We start from the raw sequence: 19,710 nt of genomic DNA, 5'->3' as shown, positions 1-19,710 counted from the left end.
AATCATGTACTACAAAAAAATGTTTCCCACAGAAAACTTGCGGGTTGTTCCCCCCCGTCCCGAAATGGTACTCTCTCTCTTCTTCCAATGGAGAAATGCTAAACTGCACTACTTATCAAATACTATTACTGTAAAAATTAAAATGAGGAAGCAGTAGATGGACAGAGACTGACCTCATGTCAATTCCTGTGTTTCTCTGTATTTATTTTTTAAATCATTAGACTTGTTAACTTTTTTCCCTTTAATATACTCCATACTTTAAAAAATACATTTTCAGAAGTGATTAGTAGTTTTGAGTAGTTCACCCATTTCCAGTGTGCTGAAATGTCCACAGCACCTCTGAAGACTCAGTCACATTTCAATTTCCACGTTTGACCATGCACAAGAGTAGCATGTTCCTAGAACAACTCCTCTGAAAAGTCTCAGCTGACAATGCATTTTAAGTATTATGTATCAATTTTTTTAGAAAGATCAGCTAATGAGGGAGGGATAGGAAAGAGACAGCCAGTCTCCTTTCTGAGAGGAATACCACTCCACACCCTCCCCCCCCCAAAAAAAAAAAAAAAAAAAAAGACTCCAAACTAAACCAAAAAACCACTAAACTTACTTACAGGCCCAGCTCATTCCCACTGACTTCACAAGTACTGGACTGAAAATTTTTAAATGCCACAGGATTGCACAGATCCTGGACTGCCCTTAGTGCTGCACTTCTCCTGAAGTGTGTGAAGTTGCTTTTTCAGATTTTAAGGTGCTATGAAATATAAGTCTGTTGACATACTGAGAGATCATTCTCACCTGGCACTAGTTAGCTGACAAGATGAAATTTGTCACATATTTTCTAGATTCTGCTCATTTATCATTAATGCAGCCTTGCAACTCACCCAATTTGTCTGTCTCAGACTAATGACAAGCCAGAGATGTGGAGTGAGGTGGAAATCACCTTTTACATTTGTTAGCACTTATTTCAGCATGACATTGATCTCTCACAAAGACCTTGTGCATTTTTGGATTAAGACCCCTGTGCATCGTTGTATGAGACAGTAAATTGGGTCTTCTTGATAGCTGGTTATGACAGAGTTGGTTATTACACTTACCAGAGTGCCAGATTTTTTATTCATGGTGTAAGTTATGTTTGCTGCTCTAGCACTGCCTGTTCCTGTCTTTTCCAGTAAGGCAACACCATTCTTGTACCACTGGTACTCAGACGGAGGAGACCCCTCACTCTCCTTACAGCTCAGTTCCACTACTGTTCCCGTCATTGCAGAGCTGGGTACCTCACATACTGGAGTAGTCGGAGCAACTGGACAATGAAATTGCACTTGTTACACAGTCTTATCAGTATTGTCTATGTGACAACAGTTTGACAGTCACTGGTGAGGGGGTGAGCACTTGTGTACATGCTTAGAAACTACCACGTTAATGAAATGAGGTGTTGGATAAGAAGTTGAAGGCAGAGAGAGTCCTGCTACTGGACAGTAAAATTTATGAGTTGCTAAAAATGCAGGAGAGGTTTGCTCCCAGCCTCCTCCACAACATGCTGTGTCATCCTGTCTCCAATCTATACACTCTCATCCAACTCCTGAGAGTTTATTTCACCTCATTTCTTGTTTGGGGACTCTTGCTCATGGTCAGAGGAGGGATAATTCAGGGAATCTGTAGTCCCAGAATTCCCCACTTCCTTGCCCCAGTATTTAAAAACAGAAGTGAGAAAGAGGAAAAATATTTTTTCTATTAAAATTTGTCAACTGGTTTTTGAAAAATGATTGTCAGAAAGAATTACCAAGACCGGACATCATCACAGCCATTGTGTAAATCCCAGGTTGAAGACCAAAACCAATTGGCTACTAAATTTCAGTTTAAACTAAAACATTTCCAGGAGAACTGATTGTTCTGTCTGCCATGAAGATGAACATCTCCTTTATTTTTATTATGTGAACAGAAAAGAAACTTTTTTTTTTGGTAACTCAAAGATATGTAGATGAAAGTGAAGGATGAAGAGGCATGCATGGAACATTAAAAGCACAAGTGACACCTTAACAAGTATTCATAGCTTTTTCTTGGCTGATTTTAAAATAAAATGCAAAAATAAAGAAAACCAAGTGAAATACTAACTAATTCACATTAGTTTTCAAAAAGGTTTGTAAGCAACACACACATTCTCCGTTGGGGTCTAAGATTTCAAATTAAGAAGCCACATTTAAAAGAGGAAAGCTGTTGAGGGAGTAGAAGAAAAGTAAAAAATGAGGTTATCTCACTGTTTGAGCTAATCAGAAGTTCATGAATTTAGCATCCTTTATGAAGAACTTTGAGCCTTTATTTCTATTTTTAAAAGATTATTTTTGTATAGAAAAAAACAATCTAGAAACTACAAAAGCAAGTATTTTATTCCTATATGGAAAAAAGAAGAAAACTACCAGCCTCTACTATTTATTGACTAGGAAAGAACAATGTAAGGAGAATGTACTCAGTATTCACTTTTCCCTCCTCTCCCCAGTTGGGAAAGAAAACAAACAAAACCCCACAAAGACCAAGCACCCCCCAAGCCAACACCCTCTCATGTAAATAAAGTGCACAGATTGCTAGCTTGCTGGCTGGCACTGCACAGACACTGCAGCAGTTTCTCCTTAAAAAAAAAAAAAACAACCAACAAACAAATCAGGAGGAGACTGTAACATATTGGAATGAACTGCTGCTTAGGAATATTTGATGAGTGTTGACAGATGCTGACTTTCCAGTGCCAAACACCATGATCAGCTTATCCAGATTCTTGGACACTGAGTGACTTCATTTTTAGTAGAAATGGAAGTTTCACCGTTACATAAATCAGTGTATTTGATAAGTTTTGAGAACTGAAATCCACATTTATATCAACAAAACCTTTCTAATACGTGTGCATTTTGAGAAGCTCTGTTGTAAATTATGTTGTAGAAAGTATATGTGCACATATGTTTATAAACCTACCCCAAAGAAGACCCCAAAACCCATCAGTCACACACCATATGGACAACCCTACTTTCAACACCCCTTGCCACCATTCAGTTTCTTTACAGAAGTCCAAGTAATAAAGTTTGTACCCAGTACTGTGAGAGTAATAGTAGCCTCTCCGAGGCGTTGCCCTTCTTCACTCTTTGCACTGATTTCACAGCGGTAGGTCCCAGAATCCTTTCTGGTCACATTTCTAATACGGATTCCTGTATTCAGCATCTCTGCTCGGCCTCGAAGATCACCTTTAAGGAAGAACAGACAGAGAGGTTTCTGCTATTTGCTTACAGCTAATGTTTACATCTCATTGGCTTGTTCTGAAATCACGTACAATGTATGAAGTACTGCTCATTTGTTCAGCATTAGTTATCTACCACCAAGGAGCAAAATGTAACCTCCTCCCAAGACAGTAAGAACCTTCCACAACTTGTCCATTTAGTTTTAAAAAAACTCAGTTTGAAAAACCTACATCTGTCATACATTTCTAGCTGGAAAATGGAATGCTTTTTTTCTTCAGATATTTCAAAAAACATGTATAGCAGTAGTCAGGTGACAAAAAAGACATAATTTTCCACTAGAGGGATGTCAATCAATAACTTAATCACCTTACAGAAAGAATTGTGAGCAAGACCACAGCAAAGTATTTGACATTTTAACTTGGCAAGAAAAACTTGATGCATTTAGCAAAGGTATGGCCATCAGACTTCTTACAATGAGGGGGTTTTTATTCTACAGCTTGTTATGAAATTAAAGCTACATGCACACACAGAACCATGAGTTCCAGTGTTTCTCTAAATTAAATATATGCAAATAAAACCAAGTTCATCAACAACACAAGCACAACTTGCAAGCTCTACAAACTAAAAAAATTGCTGCACTTTTATTTGACTCCTGAACCTTCATTTATTGTGTAAATAAAAACCAAAGACCCATACACATAAAGCTAAAGTAAGTCCTTTTCAGAACAAACAAAGAGATATTCCACTTCTGAAAAGAATACGAATAATTTAAAATATACAGCTGAGTTTATATTTTATGCATACAAAAATTGCTGCATTATTCATATCTAAGCCTCCAGCTCTACAGGAAGATTCAGAAACCTCTTTGTAGGATAGAAGGGCAGAGCTTGAAGTCGTTTTGGGGAGTTTATATCTGCATGTAAATTCATTTTTGAAAAATGTCAAGGAATGTGCAGTGCCATTTTCTTAGTCTTGAGTTTTATTATATTATACTTAATTAAAAATATAGCTAATTATTGATTATTTTATTAATACTTTTTTCTTCCTCATGGGGAAGAATTCTTTTCCTCAAAAGGACAGCTGTTCAGTATGCAGAGTCAAAAGCATTGTCCTTCAGTCATTTTCCTAATGTTATTTCACAAGAAAGAGTCGATACCTCTGCTAGAGAATGACATGTTAAACTATCAGTGCAAGTCTGTAGTACTGTACCTGTAAAGTCACCATTGTAGTAGACAAATGAGACTCCTTGAGACTGGATTTTCTTCCATTCTATTCTTAAGCTCATCGCTTTTGAAAATTTGTGCTTGCAACTAAGAATAGCCTCTAGAAGGGTTGAAAAAAAAAAAAAAAAACCACAAAAGGGAAAATTAGAGACATTAGCATTATGTTTGGTGCGCATCCAGGCTCCATGAAATTAATGTTCCCCCTGCAAAAGAACTTGAGCAGTCAGCAAGGGCCAGATCTACTTCTCAGTGTGATGCCATCAGACCTTCTCCAGATTTACTCAAACACAATGGGGAAACAGAAACTAGTAATTTTCCCATGCTTCAGTGGTCTTCGGATCAAACTTCAGATGTTGGGGACTAGATCTTTCAATGTTGGGTGGGCAGAGATTCTGTATTACTACCCTCATTTTAGGTTTAAATATTTTCGTCAGTGAGCATACCACCATTAAAAAAAGACTCTGACCCTGTTATCAACAGTATTTTGTGAGTTACCATTTTGAATTCAGTATCAGTAGTTTAACTGTTTAAATTTATAACAATGCAGATGGAAAACATACCAGTAGGGTGGTTAAACATTCTCGTAAGTAACATGTATTTAGTTACAATTTCACATTGGTTATTGTAAGGGTATGGAAAGTGAGTCTGCTTCATTAAGGTTTCCCAATCAAGGACCTTTTCAATGCAAAAGTGATAACAAGTAAAGGGGGCAGCAACAAACAGAAACAGACACAAGCATGACAAACAGGGACTAACAGAAATGGTGACGAAGACTGTCAATCTCCAAACAAACTGATGGGACTGTGGTGGGGGCAACTGGAGCAAGTGAGGGTCTCTGCATCAGTAGCTGGAGGGGCCACAGATGTTGGGAGTGTGTGTTGGTGAGTCTCAAAGCACACGTGCCTGGAATGCAAGCTACCAGGGCAGAGAGCAGTGGCTTGAGTAAATTTAGGGCCAGCAACTGGGTTCATACTGGGGGTGTTGACACCCCTGGGCTTGTGGCAGAGAGTGTGTGTGGCGTGTGCACAGTGTCTTCTCTGGACCTGGTGTGCCTAGAGGTCAGTGTGTAATTTACAAGCAAACCTCAAGCTGGGCAAGCTGATGAGTAGGGCAGGGGTAGCAGATGGACAGAGGGACTGTGCTGGTACATAGGGGATGCAAGAACATGTATGTGTTTGCGAATCTAGAGAGTGTTCTGTGAGGGCTTTCACCACTGAACTTCAATCTCCACCAGCCAGAGAGGAGGAAGGAGGCTCAGCTGTCTGTACTTATAATGCTTTATATGAGCCCAGTGTTTTTCTGATTAAGGATACCGATTAAACTCAGACACCACAGTGAAAAGAGTAGGTGTATTTTACTGGTGATAACCAAATAATGTAACAGAGTAATACAGAAGATATGCAGTACGAAAAGGCAGAATAGTGCACCTAAAGCAACAAACAGGAAAATACAGGGTAATGCATCAAATCATTACTACATGAGAGAGAGAGAAAAGTGATTAGGAAAGATCCATCACCACTTTCATATGTTACCATCACCCAGACCCGCAGTGGCTGGGGAGCCCCGGTTACAGCGAGGGTTTGCAGAGCCTGTCCTGGCAAGTGCATCCACCCATATGTGAGGCTTCCAAAGTCGCTGTGAGTGGGTCCAGCCTTATATACCAGAGATTGGCAAGCCAGAATAGCTGGCACCTTTGTTTTGAGTGGAAAATTTCTGGTTTCATTCTCCTGTTGGATTCCACCCAAAGCCTGGCCAGGGCTTGGGGGGTGAGACCAAGGGAGTTTCTAACAAGGCCAAATACCTGGGTTCTCAGCCTTGAACGAGGCTAAACAAGGGAAGCTGGACACATTCTCTCAGCATTTCACCCTCACTACTGATTATATTCTAGGCTGCATCTTTCACTAGCGAGCTTACACACTTTGTTAATGATTACACACTAAGTTCGCAGCTTCGGCTTGGGGCCTGTTGTTCAGGCTTCGGTATTTCAATGCTTTAGCACTTTTTACATCAGCATAAGTGGGTTGTTATAACTTAGTACAATACCTACTAGCACAATGGTTTTCAGTTATAAAATATACAGGATTCATCTATAGGTCTGGCCTGGGCCTGTTGTCCAAGCCTTAGCACTTCACCCAGGCAGTGGTCTGTGTGGGGGCTGTTGAAGGCAGTGCCTTGTCTGTGGCGGTCTGTGTAGCTGGCAGTGCCAGTGTCACAAGTGTGTGTATGTGTGGGTGCGTGCACACACGCATGCATCCCTAAGACACACACGCAACCTCGCTACTGGTTGAACCTGCAAATGGAAAAGCAGCAGCTGTGTCCAGTGGCCTGGGACAAAGACCCCCAAGGCCTCCAGATGTATTGGGAGGAACCCCCAGAGCTGCTGGGGGCAGAGGCTGTTCCCAACATCCCTTGGCAGTTACATCTTATTTTTCTTGAGTTCAAGAAAAGAAGGTTCATACAGTTGTTCATCTTTTTGTCTGTCCACTCAAGTTTCCCTGACTTATGTATAGTAGGCATCACCAACCAAATTTCACAGAGAGGCTGAGTTTTCAAGTTACTTATTATTGCTATATATATACCCATAACTGGGTAGGAAACAAATCAAAATTAGTGCTCCTAATGAGGAACAGCTCAACTGTTATTTTTTTCTTCCCTCACAGCTGGGCATCAGCATATGTCATCACTACCATGTAGTTGCATCATAGTAATTCTGGTCTATGTCAAGCCTATAGTTATTATGGGGGAACTAAAGAGGGAGAGAAGACATGACAAACTGTATAGATGAACTACTGACACAAACTCAGTGTCTCTGCACTTCCATTTTCTGTGGAACAGCATGCTGAAATATATGTATTTTTCTCCCTGGTAAATAACTCTTAAATCAAGGTAATAATAAGAATTGTTGGGAAACAACATCAGAGGCAAGAATCAAACCACACATCTGACTGGCTCCAAATCTATTAATAAAGTAAAATTTAGTATCTCCCAGAAACTTCTGTAAAAGAAACAAATACAATATTGGTCTTGCCACCTTTAGACTCCTTGTTTTGCAATATAAACTAGAGTATCAAGGATCAAAAGTCTTTATAGTTTTGGCAATGACTCTAGCTTTCAGCAGACAAACATCCACTGCTCAAACATAGAGTCCATCTGCATTAAGTGGCACTCTCGTTTCCAATCTCAGCAAACAAGGCTGGAGGGCAATTAAGAGCTACTGACAGATCTACTCCCTCATACTTTGGAGTCTGACTTCCCAGGTCTGTTCTGTAGAGAAACCGAAAGTTTCCAAGGAGCCAGACTTGTAGCCTTGGTGATCTCTCACAGGGAATAAAAATGTCCAGACTTGATAGAAAAATTGCAGCAGGAGGGCATTCTTTGCCAGAAACATGTTACACACACACTGGCTGCTTCAAAAAACATGCTGTACACTCAGGAAGCCTGAGGTTCCTGACTTCAGGTTGAGTGTATGGGTGGAGGCTTCCTGAATCTTAAGATTTGCTTAAGTTTCCTTTCCATTTTGTTTTTGTATCCTTCTAACAAAGAAAAACCATCATTCAAGCTCAGCTTGCTTTTGCTACTGACCTTGTGACAGTTGGCTGGTCTCATGAGCTGGTCTCTACTAGTTCACAGGGACGGCTCAGCTGAAGCGTTCTCAGCTGAATAAGTCACCTCCATCTTGAATGAGCTGCCTCTTTCTTGCATGCTACTTTTTTTCATTTCAGGAAAAGCTAGCATTGATGCCCTCCCACTAATATTATCCAGAGAAAGGGAGCACATGCAGAACAGAGAAAACATAATAAACCCCTCCTTAGTTATAGTCCCCCTCACACTTCTTCTCATACTAATGGAGTCAGCGAGAGATATTTTCCAGAACAGGTCTACTTGACTTGCATTAAGGTAGGCCCACAGGATGCTGTGCATCAACACAGGCTCTGCCAGTCCTGAAAGAACCTTCCGGGATCTTGGAGAGGTCTTGACAATGTTTAATTTGGATTTCTTTCATCTGGTCTGGAGGCTATTATTTGGTTATAGAATGAATCATAGAATATCTGAAGTTGGAAGGGACCCATAAGTATCATCAAATCCAACTCTGCTCCTTGCAGGACTATCTAAACCTAAACCATATGACTAAGAGCATCATCCAGACACTCCCTGAACTCCGACAGGCTTGGTGCCGTGACCACATTCCTGGGGAGCCTGTTCCAGTGACTAACCACCTTCCTCTACAGTAACAAGAGTTGGAGGAGAAAAGAAAAAAGTATTTCAGACAGCTGCATTCAGTTGAATAGCTACATATATCAGCCTCTGCTGCTCCCTTGGTGTTGCTACACAAAAAGAACTGAGCATCTGAACCATGCTAAACTGATCTCTATCATACAAATAACAAAAGAACAAAATGCAAGCCACATATCATAAAAAGATAGAACCTAATCAAGCTTTAATATTACCTGAATAGTTTATCTCTCTTCTTTCCTGTCCTGAGCTCTAAATGTATTAAGTTTTTCTTCCCCAAAAGTGACAAGAATACTTGACAGGAGCCCAGCCAGCAGTTTTAGAAACCTCTAAAATATTTTAGTATTACCTCAAACAGATGAATAAAGCCTAAAGCTCAAGTTATTCTTTCACTTCCTAAATTCCCATCTGTCTCCATTCCAACCAAATGCAAAAACCAAACAAAAAATACCTCACATAACCCACAAACCTCACATGCACACTACTAGGATCCTTTTCTCATCTATCCAGCAAACATCAGGGTTTCCCCCCTGCCTCCTTAACTTCTCTAGCACATTACTGGAAGCCAATTGTCATTTTACATACAACATACATATATAAATACATAAATAGCCATTATAGTTGCTGACAATTAAAAAAAAAGCCATTAAATTATAGTTACTGACAATTAGCTGACTTACAGTTGTTCTCTCTCTAGTTCCTCACTTGTCTGTCTTGTCAGATAGTTAATGCTTCTCCTTTCTATCAGTTATCATCATTTTTGGTGGAAGGAAACCAGGCAGAAGTTAGACAGCGAGCTACCAGTACTGACAAACAAGTCAGACAATCACAGAATAGATGAGGCTGAAAAGGACATCTGCAGAGCATCTAGTCCAATCCCACATCAACTAAGAGAAAATGGGGACAAAACCAAGATTACACAAAGAGTCAATGGAAAAAGTAGCATCAGGACCCCTCAGGAAAGAGGAAGACAATCTTAGCAGCTGCACAACTTCTGTATACATAGCTTTCATGCATTGTGTATATATTGAAAATAATCACAGCAGTGCCCATACTGTACCCTTAAACTCCTCTGCTTTTACATTTTTGTTATCCGTTTCAATGGAAATTCCAGACACGTTAGGATCTGCAAGGGAACAGAAAAAAAAAAAAAAAAAAGACAATTCAGCAATAAACACTGACAATTTCATATGTGCTTCAACAGCTACAAGCAGTATTTTTGAGACCTCCTTACACTGGACAGATTAGATATTGTCTACTAGACACAGCACAGGACTAAGACCTAGATCAGGGCTGGCCATGTAGGTGGCCTTGAACAATTAATCTTTTCCTCTCCAGGCCCTGGCACCTGTAAAAAACAGTGATATTTCTCTTCTACAGTAGCATGATAATATTTACATGTGAGAAGTTCTATATAAACAGTAGACATTGTTTTATACTGGGGTAATGTCTCAGTCTATTTCTAACTGGGGAGACTTGTATTAATCCGTAAGTGTATTTTTCATTGTATTCCTGTTACAAGGCAGGCATGTTTACTGAAGAATATATATATAGTTATATATATACATATACAGTTTCTACTGCATAAAAATATGTGTGCGGTAATGAAGAGTTACCTCAAATTCTTGTTGAAATGGTATGGAAAACATTAGTCAACATTTCTATAGTTTTATATCAGGGGGAAAAAAACCCATATATTCTTGTATATCTCTTGTATCAGGAATATAAAAATGCCAGAGAGAACAAGTGAAATAACTACTACTCCTACATAAACCCCTACCCAGCAACCTCCTCCCTCACTGCACCTTACTACACATCCTCCCTTAAGAACTGCCCTCCTCCCAAGAAAGGACTCCACCTTGCTCCCTCACGATTCAGAAGCATTCCTGCAAGGCCCAAGAGTCAGTCACAGTTATTCTTCATATACTCCATGGCAGACTACAAGTCTACCAAGTACTTAAGAACAGCTAAATACAGTTCTGTACACAGGTTTACATTAACATTTTTTTCCAAAAGCATCTCAAGTTCCCTTGGGTTTTGGACCAGTTTTGAAGAGAGCATGGACATTCCTAATGCAGCACAGTCCATTTCCTCCACCCGCATCAGACAACTGAACAATTGCTACAGAGGGTATGAATAAGAATTGAGCCCTTGTCCCCATCAACATTCTTGAGAAACATGGCTTGTTTAAGAGCATAATGTTCTGACTGATAGAAACTAGTCTTGCTTTACTCCTTTTAGTCTAATCTTGCTATTTACCTCTCATGAACACACACCTCCTTTGTTCATCCCCAAATAATTAATTTCCATTTCCCCTGCCCAGGGAAACAGTTGCATACAACCTGGCAAATGGGTATCCAGTCTTAATCAAAACAGAACAGATCAATAATCTTTTGCCTGTTACTGTTTTGACAGTTGATTACTTCTCCTGAAGCATGTGCCTCGTTTCTCACTTGAGTGAGTCCATTTGGTCTTTCAGCTATGGGTTCTCGCAGCTCTCAGTGAGCATGTTGTTTTCTTTGTATGAAGGTACCATCACTGAATCATAGAATGGTGAGTTGGAAGGGTCATTTAAAGGTCATATATTCCACTCCTCCCTGCAATAAGCACACACATCTTCAACTAGATCAGGTTGCTCAGAGCCCCATCCAGCCTGACCTTGAATGTTTCCAGGGATGGGGCATCCACCACCTCTCTGGGCAACTTGTTCCAGTCTCTTAGTTTACAAGCATTACCCCCTATCCTATCACAACAAGCCCTACTAAAAAGTTTGTTCCTGTCTTTCTTATAAGCCCCCTTTAAGCACTGAAGGGCTGCAGTAAGGTCTCCCCAGAGCCCTCTCTTCTCCAGGCTGAACAACCCCAGCTCTCAGCCTTTTCTCATAAGAAAGGTGTTCCATCTCTCAGACCATCTTTGTGGCCTTCCTCTGGACCCTCCTCAACAGGTCCATGTCTTTCCTGTGCTAAGGAGTCCAGAGTTCCACACAGTGCTCCAGGTGGAGTCTCACAAGAGCAGAATAGAGGGGGGGGGGAAAAAAAAAAAAAAAAAAAAAAAAAAAAAAAATCACCTCTCTCAACCTGCTGGCCACATTGCTTTTGATGCAGCCTAGGACACAGTTGTCTTTCTGGGCTGCAAGAGCACACTGTTGACCCATGCCCAGCTTTTCATCCGCCAGTACTGCCAAGTCCTTCTCTGCAGGGCTGCTCTCAAGCCCTTCATCCCCCAGCCTGTATTGACACTGGAGGCTGCTCCAGCCTAGGTGCAAGACCTTGCACTTGCCCTTGTTGAACCTCATGAAGTTCCTATAGGCCCACTTCTAGAGCTTGTCCAGGTCCCTCTGGATGGCATCCCATCCCCTGGGCATGACAGCTTGGTGTCATCTGCAAACTTTCTGAGGGTGCACTCAATCTCACTATGTCCATTAATGAAGATATTAAGAGTGCTGGTCCCATACACTATCATGGTTTTCTCAATTAAAGATAATTTCTTATTGTTCAAGTCTGACACAGAGGGAATTCTCCACCCAAAGTGTTCCTACAGCCCTTTCCCTCAGCATCCTTTAAAAGTACTGATTGAGGTTCTAGCGGTATCTATAATCATTGCCTCCGAGTCATGATGCAACAGAGTAGATATTTGAGTCCCAGCACTGTAGCAAAAGCTGTTACTCATTCACTGTATCCTGTTGTGGCGGGTTGCCCTGGGCCAGCTGCCAGACACCCACCCAGCCACTCTCTCACTTTCCTGCTTCGACATGATAGGGGAGAAAATAAAATTAAAAAGCCCACGGGTCAAGAGGAAGACAGGGAGATCACGTAGCAATTACCATCACAGGCAAAAGAGACTCAACTTGGACAAAATTAATTTACTGCAAATTTAAAACAGAGTAAGGTTTTGGGGAATGATGGCTGTGGTCAGCCCATAACAACTCCTCTCTGCCGCTCCTTCCTCCACACACTTTTCCCCTGTTCCTGCGTGGGCTCCTCTCCGTGGACTGCAGTTTCTGCCAGGAGCCTCCTCCAGCACGGATCCTCCACGCACTTCAGCTTCCTTCAAAGCATATCCCCTTGCTCTGCTGTGGGATTCTCCACAGGCTGCAGCGTGGGTATCTGCTCCAGCATGGTCCTCCACGGGCTGCAGGGCAATACCTGCTCCATTGTGGTTTCTCCAGGGGCTGCTCCTCCTCTGCCCTCGGTGCTCTCAGGGCTGTTTCTCACCCTTCTCGCCTCACCCCTCACCGTCGGGCAGCGTTTTGCGGTTCCTTGCCCAGGCTTTCCCCGAGGCGCCGCCATCGTGTGTGCGGGGCTCAGCTGCGCCCTGCGGTGGGTCGGTCGGAGCCGGCTGGAACCGGCTGTGTCCGGCACGGGGCAGCCCCGGCCTCCCCGCACACCCGCCCCGCGGCAGACCCCGGAACCTGCACCCCGTACCCCTGTATTACTCTTCAGAGCTGCTGGTTTCTAGATCTCTCAAATTTGGAAAGGGGGAAGGAGATAGAAATAAGAAGTGTTGGACATACTAAGAGAATACAGCTTCACACTTGGCAACATAGTGTATTTTAATATGTGCACATCACTAAAAGATCCAAATTTGTGTTTAACTATCCTGTCCTTAATATGTTTTAATTTTATCATCACCTTTGTGTTACCCCAAAATAGTTACAAGTAGAAGTTTTTAATACAAAAATAAGATGACAACAATTCCAGCAATGCCATTTATGTAGACCTTAGAATACTGAAATAGCAAAAAATATTTGCATTACAAATAGTGCTTGGAAATTTTTTCCACCTCATCAAGCAAGGAAACTTTCCTGTTGGACTTTAAAAAAAGAAATAAAACCCCCCAAATGACCCCCCACACCCCCTGCTGAAACCAGAGGAGGCAACTGCTTCTCCAGCACCTCCCAGAGTAACTGTTCTTGCATGTCCACAGAGTCCATCTCCTTGTTTTTGTCCAAGCTTCATTTAGAATAAAGCCTGAAATCATTAAGTAATTTTCCTTTTAACCCATTAAGCCCTACTTAGATTTGTGGAGAGAAAAATCAGCTTTTGACTTTCATGAAACAATGTTGTTTCTAGAACAATAAACACCCTGACACGCATCCTATATGCCATTTAAAAATCTTTCTTATTGAAATAACATCTTCATGTGTTCAGGACGGGGAGGAACATTTTGTTGAGGTTCTGACAGCAACTAATACTTGCTAACACTTAGGAAGCATTTCTAGGTCTCTGGTGTGTGGGTAAAGCCATTTATAAGTTATTGGCACATCAACCTTCTCTGTCTGGACACAAACCAGCTCAAATACATGCAGTTCGCCACTTTATTACATTACACTGTTTCATAGAGCCATGGATCTCTCCTTCTCTTTAACACAGATGTCACAGCTCACTGTCACGGTCTAGGTATTCATAAGCTAGAAGTCAGAATAAGAAAACAGGTTTCCTTATTGTATCTTATTTTCTTATCATATGACTTCTGAGGCAGGATCATGGTACGTACTTCTTATTATGGAAGTTATCAGGAAATTACTTATGTTTTATTGGGAGCTTGCAATTGCACAAAGTCTCCATATTTGTCCTTGTATCAAGGGATTTATAGAATACATGAAGATCCTATTATGCGTTAAGTACAAAATACGTCAGAAAAAAATAAGTTCAACATAAACACAGCCCTTCTCCTCACACACACAAACCACACGTATACATGACCCTCTTCAAAAAGCAGTGCAGACCGAATGGTAACTTAATGTGGTAACAGAGATAGGTAACCGAATTAAAACCATTATATATTCCGAACAAGCAGAAAAACAGGAGAGCTCTTTAGAGGTAAAGCATCTATTCCTTTAAATGTCCTTATAGAAATGCCTCCACCAATTATTTAGAATCCAAGATTTAATCTTTGGATTTTAATTCACCATATAAAAAGCAATAGTGAAAAAGATGACATTACTGTACCAGTAAACTTCTTGTTCATCAAACAATTTTATACAGACTGAAACAAAACTTGTATGTGTCAGTAAGCTGACTTGTTTAGAAGTAAAGCCCAAAAATACATACTTTCCATTTGATAATCAGTCATGCAGCTGTAAACTGATACTACTAGCTGGAGGAATCATTAAGGAAGAGCATATTAGTCAAACCAAATCAAAGGAAACAGTGTGCCTGGAGGAAGCTACATGAGAACACAATCAAAACAAAGTTATAAGTACAAGAGAAAAAGCAGTCTTGTGGTATTTGTTTTGCCAAGTTCTAAATAGCAGGTGGTCTAGAGCAAAGCTTAACAAAGGATGTGAGAGGATACAGTAAGTTTAGGAAGCCCAGTGTCCCAAGAATAAAGCAATAATGAAGCCAACTGTCTTACTGAAATCCCTGAATAGGAAACCAGACATCTGTTTGGTGTTAGCATCCTTCAGACACGTGACCACCTTAGGATAAACCATCAGCGACATGCTTAGATGCTGATGCAGACTTCTCAGCTATGTAGCTACCTACCATGATGTACTCAAACGATACCTAGAATTTTGCCACTGTCACATCATTTAAACACTCATGTCTGGTTTGGTTCTACTGTTGCCATTTTTTCTTAAGTAGTCCATAGATTACATAGTCCATAAATGGGGGAGGGGGAGGAGAAGCTATCCACCTTTGGACAGAATTAGTTGTGAATTACCTGAAAAAAAAACCCCAAACGCCTAACTCCCATTCTTCTTTGCAGTCTAAGAGACAGTTGCTACAACCAAAAGGCTATCAACCCTGCTCATGGTGGCACTGGCAGGCCACTACGTTAACTCTGTCAATTAACAGCCACCAGCCAGTGCTCAGACCCATCACTCGTCCCAGCCACATTGCTCAGTCAGTCAGTGTTTAAACAACCTTTGTCTTCCACCAGTTCTTGGTGAATGCTAACCTCTATCAAACTTGCTGGAGAGAGATTGGGAGTATTTCTAGCCTCTGCAGGAGTCTCCTGTGTTGGTCAGAGTTCTTAACTGAACTCTGAAGTTTAGGTACCAAAAAGTAGCCTGAAATAACTGGAGTAAACCCAGCTTAAATAAACATAACATAAACATGGCATTAACACCTCAAACTTTGAACAAGTGCTAAAAGAAATTATCCTACGTCATGGGGAAAAGAAAAAAGGAGAAAGAAGCTCAACTTCAGTTATCCTGAGTCTTAAAGAATAATAATAGAACAGGATTTACTTTGGGCAGAGTTTATCTGAATCACAAAAAACCAAGCCTGCATATCTTCAGCCACAGAAAACAAATAAGGGAGTAGTCTGAACAGGGGGCCTGCAGGGTGGGAATAATAAGCCCATATGTGGAGAGCAAGTTTGTCTTTTAATAGGCATGGTGTGACTGCATAAAGGATGGTAATCTAAGAGAGAAGGCACATTTTCTGGCAGACCAGCTAAAGGGGTCTAAAACACAAAAGGATTTTAAAGAGCTTCTCAGCCACCCCTTCACTTATGTGATAGCTGTCAGCAGTGCTTCTGTTGTGTTTTGGGAACTGCTAGACTTAAACACAGCAAGTTTTAGTCATTCAGACCCCAGAGCTGCTACAACTCTGAGACCTGGTGGTAAGGCATACAGCTCTTGAGAGTAGTTTAACATGCTGTGAAATACATGGCAAGGTTTTCAACACTTACTGGTTAATTAGGACACAGACCTTGCAGATGTTTTTCATCAAGGAAAAAATGTAGGGATTCTACACTATATACACATGTGCTATCTCTGCATCAGTGGCAGATGAGAAAAGTTTTTCTAGCAGCTTGAAGAAACAGCTTTTAACAAAGAAGTTAAGTCTTCAGTCCTTACAACTATAAGGAAAACTATTCCTTGATACAAGCAGATGCAGTTCTGGTTTCCTTACACTACAAAAAAATTGTCCTAGTGTATCTGTGCTGGTAGTATTTCAAGCATCAGGACAAAGATACAGCTAGTTATTTGCAATCCTTAGACAGTACAAGAGCTGCAGTATCTTGGTCCTGACTCTTGGGAATGACAGAGATACAGCATAAGCAGCAGGCTTTTAGATACTCATCAGGTTCAAAGAGTTGAGGGATGCAGGGGAAAAAAAGCTCACTGGCAGAGTAACAGACCTTAATTTCTATGTTGTAAGCTGTGCCTTTTCCATAAGGGATTTAATAAAAATCTCATTAAAAGCTTTGTAATGAACCGCAATTTGTGCGCATAGATATCAGCTAGCTTTCCCTCTCCGTGTTTTATACAAGCTCTCTCCTGACAAATTTTTTATTCACGGAAAAATGGACTAGGTTTTTGAAACAAGGGAACAGAAGGGGCAGCAGCGGGGGCAGGGGGAAGAAAACAGCTAAATCCAGTATTTGGTTTGGCTTCTCTTTTGGAAGAGCAGCTATTACAAAATTAGAATTCCATCTCTACAGCTGAGTAACACACAAAAACTGACCTTCCCCCCACCCTCAGCAGAACCAAAAGAATTTCCCCAAAACCCAAAGGCATTTTTCCCCTTCTTCCAGCCCAGGCACAGAGCCATGCACAATGGAGCAATCCCCCGCTCCATTTGCTCTCCTGAGCAGAACTATACATTTGAAGCTGATAACAAGGCCAGCATCCAGATAGTAGGTCAGTTTCGAAGCCACTGCACCCTTTGGCAACTGGGCAAAACCTCTGTAGCACCATTCTCCCTCCCTTCCCCCCCCCCTAAGAAAAGGTGGCTAGGAATTTGAAAACAGTTGGAAAGCAAACAGCAACGTTGTATGGATTTACTACTTATTACATATCCAGAGGTCTAGAACCTAATACAAAAAGTGCTTTTATTTAGCTGTAGCATAAAAATGAAAACAATCCTTCACACTCATCTGTTACAGAAAGTAGGTTTTAAGCGGCTTCAGTAACTCTGCCTTTGTAAAGGAAATCATATGAGGAACAGAATTCAGAACTGCATTTTCATCCAGCCAGGAGTTATTTAAACAGGGGAAGAGAAGCTTTGCCAGAAAGTGACTAATAGTAGGATTTCTACCTGTACTAAAAGCTGGTATTGGATGATCTGAGGAGCTCTTAGTCTCACAGGGGAAATAAATTGTTATGTTAAATGCCTCAACTACAGAGCAGATTAGCAAAGAGGACTTCATTTACAATGACAACCTAAGAATGAGTTAAGCCTCCACTCTGTGTGCGCTGTTTAGTTCAATCTGGAAGGCTAGCACACCAGCTGATGGTGCTTTTACTGTCAACTTTCAAGTTAAGCAAAAAAAAAATCCTGGAAGTAGTAAGAGACTGAAGTTTCAGAGCAAGTTATCTAAAGTTATCAGTAACAGTCGTAAGAGTTTAAGATCTTGTTGATGATTCATTTCAGAGCAGAGCCCCAAGGACAGTTGGCTTTGGAAACACAAAACTGGAGTGCTTGTAGAGGAGAAAGTAGGAAATAAAAATTAAGTGGCACGGGACAAGAAAGGAAGAGATTATTTAGGTCAGCCTTTCTGAAGAAACTGAACACCAATGCACAACAACTCTGGATAAACTGAACAGCCTTCTAAGTGCTTTCAGCAGTCACAACACTGAAAGATCACTGCATGAGATGGTGTGAGAAATTCCAGGAAAAAAATTTCCAATTAATTTTTATATAATTACTAATAAAAATGTAACATTCAATTCCCTTCGAAGTTTTTTTTTAACCTCTTTTTCTGCTCACACAGAAGAGAGGAACGATTTGAATTCACAGCTTGCAAAGGTTCAATCTAGCATAGAGTTTATTCCAACAGAATGACAATCCAGAAAGCATATGCTATTAACCAAATAAATATTTATAGCTCGCACTTTTACAAGATTCAAAACTCCACTACTATTTTTGTCTCCATGGCAATTCAGAGGGAGCTTCTGAAAACGGGGGATGGGGTTTTAAACTAGTCGGGCTCTCACAAAAAAGCCTATTTTCCAGCCCTCTCCCAGTCCTGCTCAACACTGGTTTCCATGGCAACTCAGCAGCGGCTCAAAGACAGCTTGTAACTGCAGAACAAGCCTATAGCTGCTTCATCTTTTGCTTACGATGCGTCAAGATGCTGATGACTTGTGTCTAGTACCATCGTCCTTGAAAAGACCATGAGAACAGCCCACAGGAGTAGAAACCCCCTGCCACTGCTGTCCCACCCACCTCATATCACACACTACTGCAGTGATGTGAAGAAACACATCTCCAGTCGGATTACCAGCAAAACACTTGCTTGTGCAAATACCTGGAGAAACTGTTGCAGAATTATTATTAAATTTACAAAACAAGGCTAGGTACCCAGGGTAAACTGTCATGTTCCTCTGAAGTCAATAGTACTAGACTAATCTACATCAACTGTAAAATCTGCCCTGAAACACAGCAAAGTTGGGAAACTGGAAGAAATAAACAACCCCTCTCCAAGACCCACACAACCATTCTCAGCCATAATTTGAGATAAAATCTCGAGAAAAAGATCTCTGAAATCTACAACTTTTAAGTGACTTCTGCCAGAATCGCCAAGCCATTTGAAAAGGATAAATATTTTCAGGAAGTTGCATCATTTATACACCTACAAATACAGACATTACTTATCTAAAAACTCCTGAACACAAACTTAGTTTACTTTCCAACTGTGCCAACCACCATTAGTTACAATTCCAGTAGACATTACATGAGACAGGAGTCCCTGCTCATTCAGAACCAGTGAAGTCATACAAGCTCCCTCTCTGCAGGATCATGTTTCCAGATGCTAGGAAGAACATCAAGACACTACAATTTTAAATTGCTGTAAGTAAATACATTGTTATAGTGAAGAAACATCTCTTCCCATAGTCAGTCTTACTCATGTAAACTGGAATCAAATTTCCTGTGCATCCTCAGTCCTTTCTCAAGTTTATAGAGGTTTTTCTCCCAGTAGGTCTTCTAAGCATTTCTACATAGTGCTTTCACTGCAGAGGACAAGTACAATGAGTACATATTAAGCTCTGGCTTCTAAAGGTTAGCTAACTAACCATAATGGTGCAATGCAAACAGATCCGAAGGATAGCTAATTTCACCGACTATGCCCAAATG

At 40.9% G+C, this 19,710-nt stretch overlaps 1 protein-coding gene across 2 annotated transcripts in view; it reads right to left on the bottom strand.

Annotated features, from left to right (window-relative positions):
- JAM2 (junctional adhesion molecule 2) overlaps positions 1 to 19,710 on the bottom strand; it is a 38,556-nt gene that overhangs the window by 5,786 nt on the left and 13,060 nt on the right. For both annotated transcript variants that reach the window (XM_074928817.1, XM_074928807.1), the window contains exons 2-5: positions 9,738 to 9,803; positions 4,431 to 4,544; positions 3,075 to 3,227; positions 1,095 to 1,300 (exon numbers count right to left, since the gene is read on the bottom strand). In XM_074928817.1, the coding sequence (XP_074784918.1) occupies positions 1,095 to 1,300; positions 3,075 to 3,227; positions 4,431 to 4,544; positions 9,738 to 9,803 (539 nt within the window). The remainder of the gene's footprint in view (positions 1 to 1,094; positions 1,301 to 3,074; positions 3,228 to 4,430; positions 4,545 to 9,737; positions 9,804 to 19,710) is intronic.

Source organism: Athene noctua, chromosome 1 (genome assembly GCF_965140245.1).
Source record: "Athene noctua chromosome 1, bAthNoc1.hap1.1, whole genome shotgun sequence".
NCBI lineage: Eukaryota > Metazoa > Chordata > Aves > Strigiformes > Strigidae > Athene > Athene noctua.
This window is presented reverse-complemented; position numbering and strand designations above follow the sequence as displayed.